General features: G+C 33.7%; 1 protein-coding gene across 2 annotated transcripts; it reads right to left on the bottom strand.

Moving 5' to 3' along the window:
• Nucleotides 1-2,934: 2,934 nt before the first annotated feature.
• LOC128214263 (UMP-CMP kinase-like) lies at nucleotides 2,935-13,730 on the bottom strand. Of its 2 annotated transcripts, XM_052920637.1 has the most exons (8): nucleotides 13,610-13,730; nucleotides 12,262-12,445; nucleotides 8,214-8,360; nucleotides 7,598-7,735; nucleotides 5,478-5,554; nucleotides 5,134-5,230; nucleotides 4,467-4,525; nucleotides 2,935-4,435 (listed from the first exon to the last, which is right to left on the bottom strand). In XM_052920637.1, exons 2-7 carry the CDS (start codon nucleotides 12,337-12,339, stop codon nucleotides 4,481-4,483), a joined length of 582 nt encoding a protein of 193 aa, XP_052776597.1. In that variant the 5' UTR covers nucleotides 12,340-12,445; nucleotides 13,610-13,730; the 3' UTR covers nucleotides 2,935-4,435; nucleotides 4,467-4,480. The 2 variants fall into 2 exon arrangements, with proteins under 2 accessions (XP_052776597.1, XP_052776596.1); XM_052920636.1 differs by having other exon boundaries at nucleotides 2,935-4,525.
• Between the last annotated feature and the right edge of the window lie 211 nt (nucleotides 13,731-13,941).

Below are 13,941 nucleotides of genomic sequence, written 5' to 3'. Positions count from 1 at the left end.
GCAAAAATAACCTTGCTTTAATAATAACTATTGATAGAAACGTGTGGTTGAGGTGTCCATAGCAAGTTGACTTGACTGGTTGTGTGTAGCGTGTTATGTCAGAATGATTGCCCATCACAACTGTGAAGGTTCAAGACTAGCTAGTAGTGATGGAGAAGATACATCGAATTGCATTGCAAAGTTTTTGCTGTGGAAAGGATATATACAGCCCATAACGCTGCATTAAATTTTCTTAATGGAACCAATCAGGCCAGTGGTGATGAAGAAGCTGGATCAAACATAACAGCATTTAGGTTTACAAGGGGGCAATAACTCCACAATAAATGCACTTATGGGAAATTTCAAATGATAAAAACAACTAACCTTTGTGCCGATCACTCCTTTGAAGGTCCAACAAAATGTAGCAAGAGGTGATCGAGAAGCTTGGGCTAACCTTACAACAGTTGAATTTATACAAAGGGCCATAACTTCACAGTATATACACTGATGTGAACATGCATATGATATGAAGAACACGGCTTGGTGCCAATCACTCCTCTAATATTTATACAGTGGCGATGGAGGTAAAGTTTGGATGAACCTTAAGTTACAACAGTTAAGTTTATTAAGGGGTATGTATAAATAGGATCGGTACAATTACTCATATGAAGAGTCAACCAAAAATAATGCTGGTGGTAGTGGAGATGCGCAAAAAAAATCAGAATTATATGAAAGTCATTACTATCTGCATTGGCAATCATTTCTGTACAGTTTCAACAAGTACAGACAAAGTTAAAATGGACAGACAGCTGGGCTGAAGGTGAAGGCAAAGCTGGTGAGGGGTAATACATGACACTACATTAAACTATAAAGTAACACATCAGGTCAGGACCTGTGACATGTAGCAAGAGAATTGGCTTAAGTTGATTTCCAGTGTCAACATTACCACTTGTCCTTTGGTCAGACTTGTATTGACCTTGCTCCTACCGGTACATGCAGAATTTGACATTATTTTAACAGCATAATTAAACACTATTTAAATAAATCAATCCTTTTCAGAAGGATTGTAATTGAGGACAAGTCGAATGCAAAAGAATTCACCCTCATCCAGTAATACATGTAATTCCATGTAATGCTGATTTGATAATTGACTAAAGTCAGATTTCATATAGCCTGCATCGCAGAGTAAATACTATTTTATATTGATCATATTGTAAGCATTCCTTACTCATTCCTCACCAAACGTGGTGGTTATGGTTTGGTGCATAATACCTCGACCAAGTTTGATAAAAAGCTGTATTACATTATTCATCATGTCTTTTCTCTGCTTTCGATGTCCAATTTGTACTTAAGAGATAAACAATTTCTATGGGCATACTTTCTAGTGAACACGTTTGATGGCCTTGAATATTCAAACTTGACAAAATTGACTTCATGTTGTTTGTTTGAGCATTATACCAACCTTTTGAATATATTAATACATGTATCTTTAACAAGATTGGTCTACCCTACACTACAGCACTTTTGTTATTAAAGGGACTAGGCACCAGATGATTAAATTGCAAGAAAAAAAGAACTTAAACTTACATAAAATTGACTCGCTGTGTACATTGCATTGAAACTTACTGATGTATCACATCGCTTATAACACCATTTTCCTATTTAAAATTTACTTTGGTTGTCTGCCATGAAAACCCCAGTTAGTTAAAAAATCCCAGTAAATTTAAAAATAGCGCCAGTATATTTATCTGCATGTACTCATAAACAGATACGATTTAAACTCCGAAACCATATTGTGTTATCTTATGTATTATCAGCCTCCAACTAACCTGCATTGACAATTCTAGGCTTATTTTGAGGAAATACTGAATTTGCCGATTTCTGAACGATCTGGTGTCTAGTCCCTTTAATACAAATATATCTTTGCATGCACCTTTCAGCAGGGGACTTTCATAGGGGGCCTCTATGCACCTCTCTATGGCAGCCAATTACCGGTAGTCATCAAAATTTTGGCATCAAATACCTGTGGGGTATTTGAAGGTCATGAGTCATGACCAACCACCGAGTTTGAGGACCTCTCTTTATATTCTTGGCATTCTGGAGAAAGTATTAATATGACATGAAAAGCAATAATAATCCATAATCAATAAAATTGTCCAAACTCTTCCTAGAAGTTTACCCATTAGGCAGGAGAACACTTGTAATTCAGTCATTACCAATTATCGAGTACAATTAACAAATCATCACTGACAATGTCATGTCTGCAATAAAGGTCTTGTAAACTAAAGACGAAATCAAGTGAATGTGAACTCTTTTGGTCAAATAATTACAAACTCTCCCTTAATTACAAAATGTGTTAATTGTTTATAAATACATTTCATTAAACCTTTTGCAATAATCTGTCACCGTGCTGTAGTACATCTGGCCTTGTATGGTCCCAGATTGTTGCCTTGTTTGTGGAAACATTTTTGATATTGTTTGTAATTTTTTCTATTTTGTGAACAGTTTTATGAAATTACCGTAAAATTTTATTTTTTAAATTTTGAACTCAACAGGTTATTGTTGATAAACAACTTTTACATATGATTTGACATGAAAAAAATGCTGAGATAATTTCCTTGTTGCGGTGTGCATCATTTTGTACTGATGTGCTTATGGATGTTTTTTGTTGTTCTTTCATTGAATTATTAAAGACAGTAAAAGATAATGGAAATTTCCTATCTGTTCCAAATGACAATAGTATCACACTGAATCCATGTGATCCCATTTAAATGATCATGATTATACCATGTATAAGGAATGTATTCCCAAATGATATTATGAACTTGCGATAATTTTAAGATAGTTAATCAAAATGCTTTGTCCAATTTGATTCAATTATCGATAGCTAATAAGAGTCCAATTTTCAATCACTTGTGATTCAGAAGCAAGACAGAATGTTAAACAACACGGCTCTAGTTACCTTATAAAGATTTATTGTACATACCAAATTTACATATTGCTTACAATAGGCATTTCACTAAAGTTACACGCAAAAAACATCATTATAAAACACTTGTAAAAGAAGTGTGATATTGCTGTAATGAAAACCTGGAGCTATGTATGTCTCTTCATTAGTTTTATAACTAAGATACTTGTATACATAGTTCATAAACATACCGAAAGACGTAACAAGTTTAAACATGAAATTAGAATTTAATTAAAATACCTTTCTGCTAAATTTAAAAACTGCAGGTATCTTAAGGCCATTTAATATCAAATGAGGCTGGCATTTTTCAACATCATTTATAAAAACAAAATGATCAAATATGTAGTTGAGCCCACGATTATATTAACCGACTAATACTGCAATATAAAAGCATTAAAATGAAGTTGGTATTATATTGATATGTAAACTTAATACATATTTATTCTGCATTATTAAAATCAGAACTTACAAATCTAATTTAATTCAAGATAGTTTTTCCTTGAAAAGAAAGTAGCACCATATAGGTCATTTTTTTTCGTTTTACAATATTACTAACAAAAAAGTATGAATTTCTAATTCAAAAACGTTACAAGACGATGATATTCCATATTCCTTGCTTTATTAAGAAAAAAACGAATTTCAAATCAACAATGATTGTCATGGTTTTAGGAATTTTAATTAGTTCAAAGATCAAGTTGCCAACCCCTATACAATATGTTTAGAAAGCCACATAAAGAATTGCCCAACACAATTCAATACATAAATCACAACAAAATCAATACATAAATAATAAATAGCATACAAGGATAACATGAACATCCCTAAAATAATACAAAACTGACTACTGCAGCCACACTTTACACAAATAGAAAAACCATGAAAACATCAATACAATGTTTCAGTATAATAGATTAGACCTTCTTGAACAACATATTTTTAAGTAACTAACTTAACTTGTCATGTACGTAACCTTACTTAAATAAGTTCAATTATTGTAGCCTTTTTTTCTAGGTTTCCAATAGGACAGGAAATAATTATACTGCCCAGATTGGAAAGTTATTCAAAATGATCACAATTCCAAACTTTGACCAGATCCTCCTGTATATATTACCATTTTTAGTTCATAATTTAAGCAATATTTTTTTTAATTTAAGGGGTAAATACTTGATCTTAATACTAGATGCTTAATAAGTATATCCTGCACTGCCTATTAGCCGTTCCACAACATTTGACTTTGGGAAGTAGAAAAAACATGTATGAAAAAGCATGGAAGGCATAAAACAAGAACAGCGGGTCATACACAGATATGGAGGGGAAACAATCAGTGACGGACAGACAACCAGAGCAAAACAATTTGTCTTCCCACTAATGTGAGGAGATATAATAACACTCTTTAATAATAAAAACAAGTCAATTTGTAAAACTTACAGGTACATCATAAAGTAAAACACAAATGCCATCTTCATCATGATGTAAAACACAAATGCCATCTTCATCATGATGTAGAACAAAAAATGCCTATGGTCTTTTATATCACAAGTTGAGTCCATCTAAAGCCCCCTTCACATCTCCATACACCTACAATGATAAAGTCATAACATCATAATAAGGAGTAATATACAATTTTATACAAATATATAGTTGTGCAGAAACATCCTTCTAATAGAAATCCACAATTTTAAATGCAGTTCCTTTTTATCATAACGTGAATATTTCACGTCCGAAGTTAGGTTAATTTTTTCTGATTCAAAATCAAAACTAGATTTCTATTATTCAATCTTTTTTCAATACATTAAAGACTTGTTATGAACTTTAGTTATGTTCAATGGGCAAAACAGTTTATTTGGGCATGCAATAAAAAGTACCATAACACTAACATCTTTATTGCAGATTTTGAGAAGACCACCTGGGGTCTTAGTGAATATTTTCAACTTGGTGAGAATTTAATAATTTTTGGCAACGATTATTTATACCCGCTACATTTCATCAGATTGATTCATATATGCATATATTGTTTAGACCATTTTCTTGCTTATTTTCATATTTTTGGTGTACAAACATTATTTTTGAAAAATTCAAATTAGAAAAATGGCAATTTTTCACTTATTTGAAAATTATTACTAAGATGCTTATTGAATATGGCCCTAGAACCAGAACTTAATGATTTAATATTAACAAGACCTCACCTCATCTGGAGATTTCTCCCCATTCATTTCCTGTACAAGACTCAGGGTGCGATAGTGATCTATGATTGGCATGGTGGAAGAGTTATATGTGTGGATTCTGAAACAATATTGAGCATCTTTCTCACAATATATAAGAAACATTTACAGACAATCACAATAACTAGCAAACTTCTTATGTCATTGTAATTTTTAAATTCAGTAGTCATGAAAGATGTTTACAAAGCCTAGACTATGAAGTTTTATAAATGATGTATTGATGTGATGCCAAACATGGAAGATTTTTTTTTTTACAATTCCACCGATTTCTCCTTGTAACAATAAACAATCGATACTGGTAAAAATACCTCTTCTTCAGGCTTTCTAGGTTATCATCTGATCTTCCACTTGTTTTCCCTCTGTTCAGACATCTGTCCACACACACCTGGCCCAAAACAAACATTCTCAAGTGAAATCTATATCTGAATTTGTTATACTCCATAAAAACGTAGTATGATTCAAACTATTGGATGATTGTACTTGTTTTTAAACACAAGTATTCCTCATTGAATGTGTCGATGAAAACGCCTGGCAATTTTTCTAAGAAAACTATTATAAAAGCAGCAAACAAGGGTTGTAACAGAGACAGCATGCTCCACTATTTCACTGCTTTTAACCAGTATTCCTAAGTTGAATAATAAAGGGTCTTCATTTGCATTACTTGCAAGATAACTATTTGACTTCACTAGTTAAGTAGGTTTGTTTACTTAGGAGCCTTTGTTTAAAGTTCCAATGCAATACATCAAGTAGTTGCTAATAGTTAACTTATGCACACTTTCATACAAAACCTTAACCAGTATTTCTGAGTCGATAAATAAAGGGCCATAATTTTGATTTATAAGGTAAATAGTGATATCTAACTTTATTTATTTTATATGGTAGGCTGAATGGATGGGAACAAACTCTTACAGTTTCAATGCAACTCATGATGTACATATTAGCTGGCATTTATAAGCAAATAATAAAGGGCCATAGTTTTTGTTATATGCAAGATTAAGGTTATCTTACATGATTTATTATGTTGGGTTAATGTGTGAGCATGTGTGTTTCCATACAATACATCAAGTTGTTGCTGAGATATTAACTTATGTGCGCTTACCAGGTACATGCAAAACCGTAACCAGATTTTTTTAAAGTTTAATTATAAAGGGCAGTTATTTGCATTTAATGTTTGCATTATAGTCCAGATCGAGTTATGTCCATGTTTGGATGGATGGGTACACATCTTTCATTCCAATACAAAACATGAAGTATTTGCTGAGATATTGACTTAAGTGTGATTGCATCATCATGCAATGCCTTAACCCACAGGCATCTGAATCATTGTTTGTCACTAAAATGTTGTTTAAAACCATTTTGGGTACAAACAATGAGATAAACAACACATCTGAAGATATTTAGTGTCTTTGATATACTAAAAAGAAACAAGGTATGTAACTCAAACTTACCCGTTTTCACGGTAGAGTCCAGTTTTATGCAAATTTCTCGACCAACATATAAACAATCCATTTTTAAATAAGTGACATGGAAAGAAGAGTCAATTACCTTTAAAATGGTGTGCGATATGTTGTTATAACTATATTGTCTTAAGACAAACAAGCATAATTCAATGTCCAATTCTCGTGTTTTTCTTTAGTCGGAAAGAGTACAGCAAATTCAAATCTTCATTTTTCCCCGTGTATTAACAGTACTAATCACAGACCTATTGAAGTTATTTTATGCTTCAGTGTACAGATAAATTAATTCCATTCCATAATATCACGAAAAGACTAACATCACAATGTTAGAAACAACTGTATCAGTCTTCAAATTAAATCCACTTTAAAATTTTGTTTAAAGCAGACATTTTCCTGACAGCGCTCAGATGTTTCTGATCAACCTCCAAAGAAGAGTATTTGACCCATCCAAGCTTTTGTGGCTCACATCCAAGCCGGTACAAAGATGTTAAACGTACATGTCAATGCCATCATCTGGGTGCTTGTCGGTAAAATGGCCGGCTGCCTACGAAATTTAAAGAGGATTTTATTTAAAGACACTAAATATCTTCAGATGTGTTGTTTATCTCATTTTATGTACCCAAAATGGTTTTAAACAACATTTTAGTGACAAACAATGATTCAGATGCCTGTGCCTTAACCAAGGTGTGACACCAACGGCTGGGTGTGTAGTATAGCTCTCCTTATTCTTCAAACAGTGTACATAATCATTAAATGTAGTAATTGACAACTTATACTCAATTACAATTTTTGTTGTACAATTATTTTCAATAGAGAGAGAAAGAGCACTTCTAAAAAACGTATCTACTACATTTCCATTTAGTCATCGTTTCACTTATAAAGTGATTTAATCTCCTTGCTCTTTGATATAATTCCTGAAATGATAATGTTGAGACTTGTTATTGACAAAAACATATTGCTCAAATACCCACCTGCTCACTGCAGTTAAAAAACAACACCATCCTGACGTCGGCGACGCCTTTCATGGCATTGTTCCAGCCATCCAAGTTGTCTTTGTTTCGAGGAAATCCATCAATCAAGAACTTCTTTTCCCCACTTTCTTCCATTGCCTACAAATAGGTCATTGAGGTAAAAAAGGTATGAGTATTTTACGAAAATTACCTTTACCTGGTAAAGACAAACTCAATGATGACTGAAACTTATTTGTTGTTGCATAGCACTTTAAAAATCTGTTAACGTTTCGTGATGAAATAACACAAGCTCTTTATACAAGACAGTTATAGCAAATCACTTATACTAAAGAACAGTTCAAGCCTTAACTAATCTTCTAAGAAAAACAAGTCTAAATTTCTATTATTAACATTTTTGGACATTTTAAAGACAAATCACTTATACTAAAGAACAGTTCAATCCTTAACTAATCTTTGAAGTAAAACAAGTCTAAATTTCTATTATTAACATTTTTGGATATTTTGAAGACAAGACATGAGCGGATTAACTACAAATTAACTAAACATCTAACTAAAATGTATGCCACATAAACCTTTCACATTAAATGTTAGTCTGTTTCATCATTCTAATCATTACCCTTCTGAGAAGGGAGCAAGTAATTTGTACGGGTACAATGGTGCCATTCTTGATGTGTCCTTCAATCTCCTCCCCAAACTCTGAGCTTGGTCGCTGCCTCTCCTCTCGAAGTAGGTCTCCGGCACTCAGGTGAACAAAACCGTAGTCCTGGAAATTAATCATAACTGTTATGAAATGGATCTGGATAATATTTAGACACTGTAGACCGTTTCAATGTGTATCTTCTCATGCTTTTTCACTATGTAGGGAACATGATCTATATCTTTTGAATTGGGAATTTTCATGCTGTTTTCCAAATTATAAGGAATTTTCGACAACTTATTATTTACAGTAGGTTAAATTTACTTAAATATTCCTTTAAACTTCCTATTTGTTGACTTTTATAACTTCAATAACAACAAGCAAATTCGTTGAATTGATATCCCCTCCCTGATTGGGCTAAGTCAAGGAATGGAAATCAATTGTTGATGAAATATATATATATGAGTTTGAGTTTGATTGCAACTGTTTGAAATAAAAAAAAATATTGTATATAATGTAACATTTAGAATTGACCAAGAAACCTAGTTTATGACTCCATGTTACCCAGTTCCAAAGTAATCTAAGATTTCATCAAGGCAAACATTCTGATCAAGTTTCATGAAGATTGGTCCAGATATATTGCAAAAAAAGTTTTTTTTTTAAGATTTGACTCAGTGACCTCATTTTTGACCCCACAAGACCTACTAGTTTCAAACTATTCCAAGATTTCATTGAGTCATTTTGATTAAGTTTCATGGAAACAGGGATGATAACAGAGCCAAGTTGCCAATCCTGAAAATGTCTGTGTCGGGTTCAGGGGGCCGCTGAAGGCCCCCAGATGGGTCCAGGGCAAAGCCCTGGTGGGGGGCCAAGGGGGGCGAAGCCCCCTGAAGCTTTCAGTATTTCAGGGTTTCTCATACCCTTTTTTGCCTTAGAATAGTGTTCAAGGAGTACACCTTTCGGTTTGGTAGATATAATTATGTTCAACAGGAGACATCCGCAATCAGAACAATTATCAGGAATCTTAGCAGTGAAGTTAAACACCTTTGTCTTTAAACAAAGTTAAATTTACTTTTTTACCTGAAGTCACAGGCATAAGACATGTACCTGACATTTTTGTTCAGTTGTCCACTTCCCATAAAACTGAACTGGCTATGATCAAATGCCTGTGTATGAACAGTCTACACTGTGGGATGTTTGATTTTCAATAATGAACAACATATCAATTATCAAGCTTGCAAATGTTTATTGTAAAAGTGTTATTTATTCAATTTTTATATATCATAAAGAGTATTTATTCCATTATCTGCACATTTGATGAGAATATAATATTATTAATTATTATATATATTATTCCAAGTAATATCCAAACGGGACTGTACATGCTTTGGCAGTGAGCCGTTGTGGTCATGTGTGTCGCCAATGTCTATGAGGTGAGGGACAAGTTGACGTATTCTGGTCTCAAAGCCAGAAAAAATCCCCTCATGGTGTTACATGAGTCCAGTAGCACACAAATTAGATTGTCCAGATTGTCCCACGTCAGTTCAAGTCTCTCAAACAGGCTTTCAAATTCCTTGAAAATTGATTCAGAATCAGCCCTTGTGATTTTTAAAGAGGCCAAATGTCTTGACACTATTTCTTTCTCTATAGCAGAAAAATAGCTGCAACAGTTTTCTCATTGTTTGTGTTTGTTGACCCGTCTAAATTCAAACAAAACTGAGTTTCACTTAACTCCTCCGCAAGTTCATCATTGAAATCATGAAATGGCTTGCCTCTCCCTAAGTCATCTTATATGATGCTGTACACCTTTGAAGTTTTAATTCGCTGAGAGCTTTTGTATCTTTGGCAAGTGTCTTAAGTAAGACTCACTACATGTGGTAACAGGGAGTATGGAAGGTCATGTTCAGCCATAAATCCAAGTATCATGGCCTCTGCATTGAATTGTCAGTCATTGACAGGAACAACTGGATGAACTGGCCGAGGTATCTGTTCATCCCTGACTTTTGGTATCATCAACATACCTGGAAATTCAAATTACAACTATAGAAATTAGATCTCACTCAAACTGGGTCCTCAAGAAGTTTTGTTGAACTGTCTCAAATAGAAAAATAAACTGACTGCTCCTACTTAATATATATTACTACTACAAAATATGTATTCATTTTTTTTAAATTTTCATTTGAACCTTCCATTATTATAGTCAACAGCCACTTCTTATTGAGAACAATGCTTCAAACATTAGGGGAACAATAAAGAAACGGTTTAACAGCGTAAACTTCAATCGGCCAAATAAAATTTGTAAAATGAAAATCGATTATTATGACACAATCCGAATCGCGATGTCCGAAATATTGCTACATGCGCAAAATGATCACATTCTATTAACTTAAAAAGAAACGTTTCGGGAATTTCTCTTAAAAATAAATATCAAATATACCTTTATATCGACGAATGGATGTTTTTAGAAGTTGGTGGTAGTCGTTTTTTTCCAATACTCGTTTATTCGTCTTCGTCGTCTGTCATATCCGGATACTGTCTTCTAGTCCCATCGTTAATTTCCGTAATCACCCGATGCTAGCTTAACCAATCATATAGCTCGACTGCCAAGACGTAAAAAGGTTCGATAATTTCCGGCTTTACACTTCCGGAAAACTCACCTTTCGTACCCATATTGTTCGATCTAAGCTCGAATCGCTCCCAGTACACCCCCCCCTAGAAAAAAACTCAGCGGATTTACATTAATCTCAAAATCGTTCCGTGAGGCCTTAAATCCGGAATTCCGGAATTTTACCATCCCTGTGGAAATTAGAGTAGAGGTATTGCCTCTAGAGTGTTCCCAAGATTTCTGTAAGATATGACCTAGTGACCTAGTTTTTGACAAATATGACCCACTTTTAAAACACAGTCGAAACTTAACCCAAGAGAACATTCTGACCATGTTTGAACTTAATCAGACCAATCACCACCATAAAATAGTTTCGGACAAGATTTTTGAAAGATTTGACCTAGTGACCTAATTTCTTATCGCATGTGACCCAGTTTAAAATATGTCGGAGAGTTCATCAAGGAAAACATTCTGATCAAGTTTAATGAATATAAGACCATACATATTGCCTCTAATGTGTTTCAAAGATTTTTCTAAGATTTGACCTAGTGACCTAATTTTTGAACCCATGTGACCCACTTTTTAAGTGATCTTATTTCTTCAAGGGGTACATCATGACTAATTTTGAACATAACTTACCATGATATGGTTCTGGACAAGATTTTTCTAAGATTTGACCTAGTGACCTAATGTTCGATCATATGTGACCCAGTTTTATTTACGACCAAGAGTTCAACAAGGAAAACATTCTGATAAAGTTTGATGAATATTTGACCATGTATAATGCCTCTAGTATGTTCAAAAGATCTTTCTAAGATTTGACCTAGTGACCTAATTTTTGACCCCATGTGACCCACTTTTAATATAGGTCGAGATATGATCAAGGGGAACATTCTGACCAAGTTTTTAACATTTTCTGATCAATCCCTACCAAGATATGGTACTGGACGGACGGACGTATGGACAACACCAAAATAATATCCCCTTCCCGAAATCTTCGATTCAGTGGGGGATAATAAAGATCTAAACAGAATTTCTGACTGAGAATGTTTATTCAACATTTGGGGAAAAAACATACTATAGGTATTTGGAACATAATCCATTCTTGACTACAAAAATCGCCAAAAAGAAACCTGCCCTTGACATTTGTACAATACTGTGATTATTCAACATGAAATTAAGTTTTGATAACTGAAAAATTGGTATCTTAATACCAAAATGTTTGCTGGTTACTTTAGGTGATATAAGCAGGCTTGTTTAATGAAATATTTTAAATGTACATAAATTGTAATCCTATGAAACACCATGAAAGATGGAAGGATAGCTGTGACTTGCCCCTTTTCAAAATTGACCAACACATTCTACATTTTATTTCATTTTAATAACAGTGAAACTACATGTATAAACTTTTGTCAATATTACCCTGACAATGTTTTCACACTGGGTTCCCTTCCCTGCTCCCGGCCCGCCAAGGACAAATACCACATTGTACTGCGACATCACGCTTGATATGTGGAAACTTCGCACAGCAGTAACAAATTGTAAAGGTTTTGAGGAAACCACCAGTCCTCTCAGTACTTGAAATGCTGGAAGCAACAGCTTGAATCTGTAATTATTCAGCAATCATCATGGTTTAGATCTTCAGAAAATACCACAATCCCATTCTGCTTCAGTCCCTGTACATGCTCAAAATCAGGCATAAACATCCAGAAAGAGCAATAATTGTGTAAATGCCAATAACGCTTATATTTTGTTTGGACCAGAATGGCACTTGACAATACTTTATACTGTGCAATTAAAGGGGGCAGAATTAACTAGCAACGTCAGACTGTCCAGTGTTTTGACAAATTGTGCATTATGTAATTTAAATGTGCCAATATATATGTTTTAAGTGTTGTAAATAGAAACATTTACAATCAAAACAGTTCATTACAATCGAACCCATCATCAATCCTCATAATCTGACACTTAATTGGTTTACATCCATTGTTCTAGCGACACTACGGGAAAAAAATACATTAATTATATTCTATACATTAAGCAAAGGCTTTTCTTCAACAGAAAGTCAAACCCTGTGGTTTTAACCTCAATTTTTTATTTAAGAATGAATCATACACACGTAAATAAATGATCTGTATATTGATTATGGACACGTCATTAAATCTGGTAGTTTACAAGAGTACTGGTATGTCAAGTTAATGTAAAACTAACAAGTTGTCTTCATAAAAGTTGTGGGTAAAAATACCAGAACCAGAAGTCAGAACCAGAGAAGCCCACGTTGAAATCACAAGAAACACATATATTGAGTTGGAGTTGGTTTGGCTTTGATCAGATGAGTGGCGTGTGTCTTTAATGAGATGATACTTAAGTTATTATGGTTTGTCTTTGATGTTTCATGGCAAGTTTTGCTAGGGATATGAAGTCTGATAAAGATATTACCCGCATTCGTTTAAACATTTTAAACTGTTAATTCCGATTTATTCCACTTTCAAACTTTTCTTCCATTATGTACTGAAGAAACTCTGGCAATTAATAAATTTGTATGTATGTATTATAACGGACGGTTATCAGACTTCTTTTATTTTTAAGCTTATCAATTTTTAACTTCGCTCTTAAATTAAGTTAAAAGTTTTGATTCCTTCACAACCTTCACTAAGATTCCTGCAATTTGACGCGCAAAATTCTAGGCCCCCAGTAGGGGCTTGACATTAATGAAAGATAGATTATAAAGAAAGTGAATTTAAACAGATTTGTAAATGAAATAACACACCAAGATAATCAAGTTTCGTTGGACGTGTACAACCCGGAAATTGATGTAAATTGTTTGGCCATTCGGAACTCCTCGGCTATTTTATCGAAAACAACCTTTGTTTTTGAAAAAATGGCCGAGGAGCTCCGAATGATTGTTTGGCATGTAAATTATTTGCACGAATTTACTCGCCGATACCGACAACGCATCAGACAACAGGGACAATCAGTACAGAACAGAACAGAACATTTATTTAGATACAAGCATATACAGCTTATGATCATCAAAAACAATTATCATAGCATGCACAACAGGATATAAAAATTAACATGAATTCAAACAAAAAGAAACAT

The sequence above is a fragment of the Mya arenaria genome, chromosome 13 (genome assembly GCF_026914265.1).
Source record: "Mya arenaria isolate MELC-2E11 chromosome 13, ASM2691426v1".
NCBI classification, from domain to species: Eukaryota; Metazoa; Mollusca; class Bivalvia; order Myida; family Myidae; genus Mya; species Mya arenaria.
The sequence above is the reverse complement of the archived record's forward strand: the minus strand, read 5'-3'. Positions and strand labels throughout refer to the sequence as shown.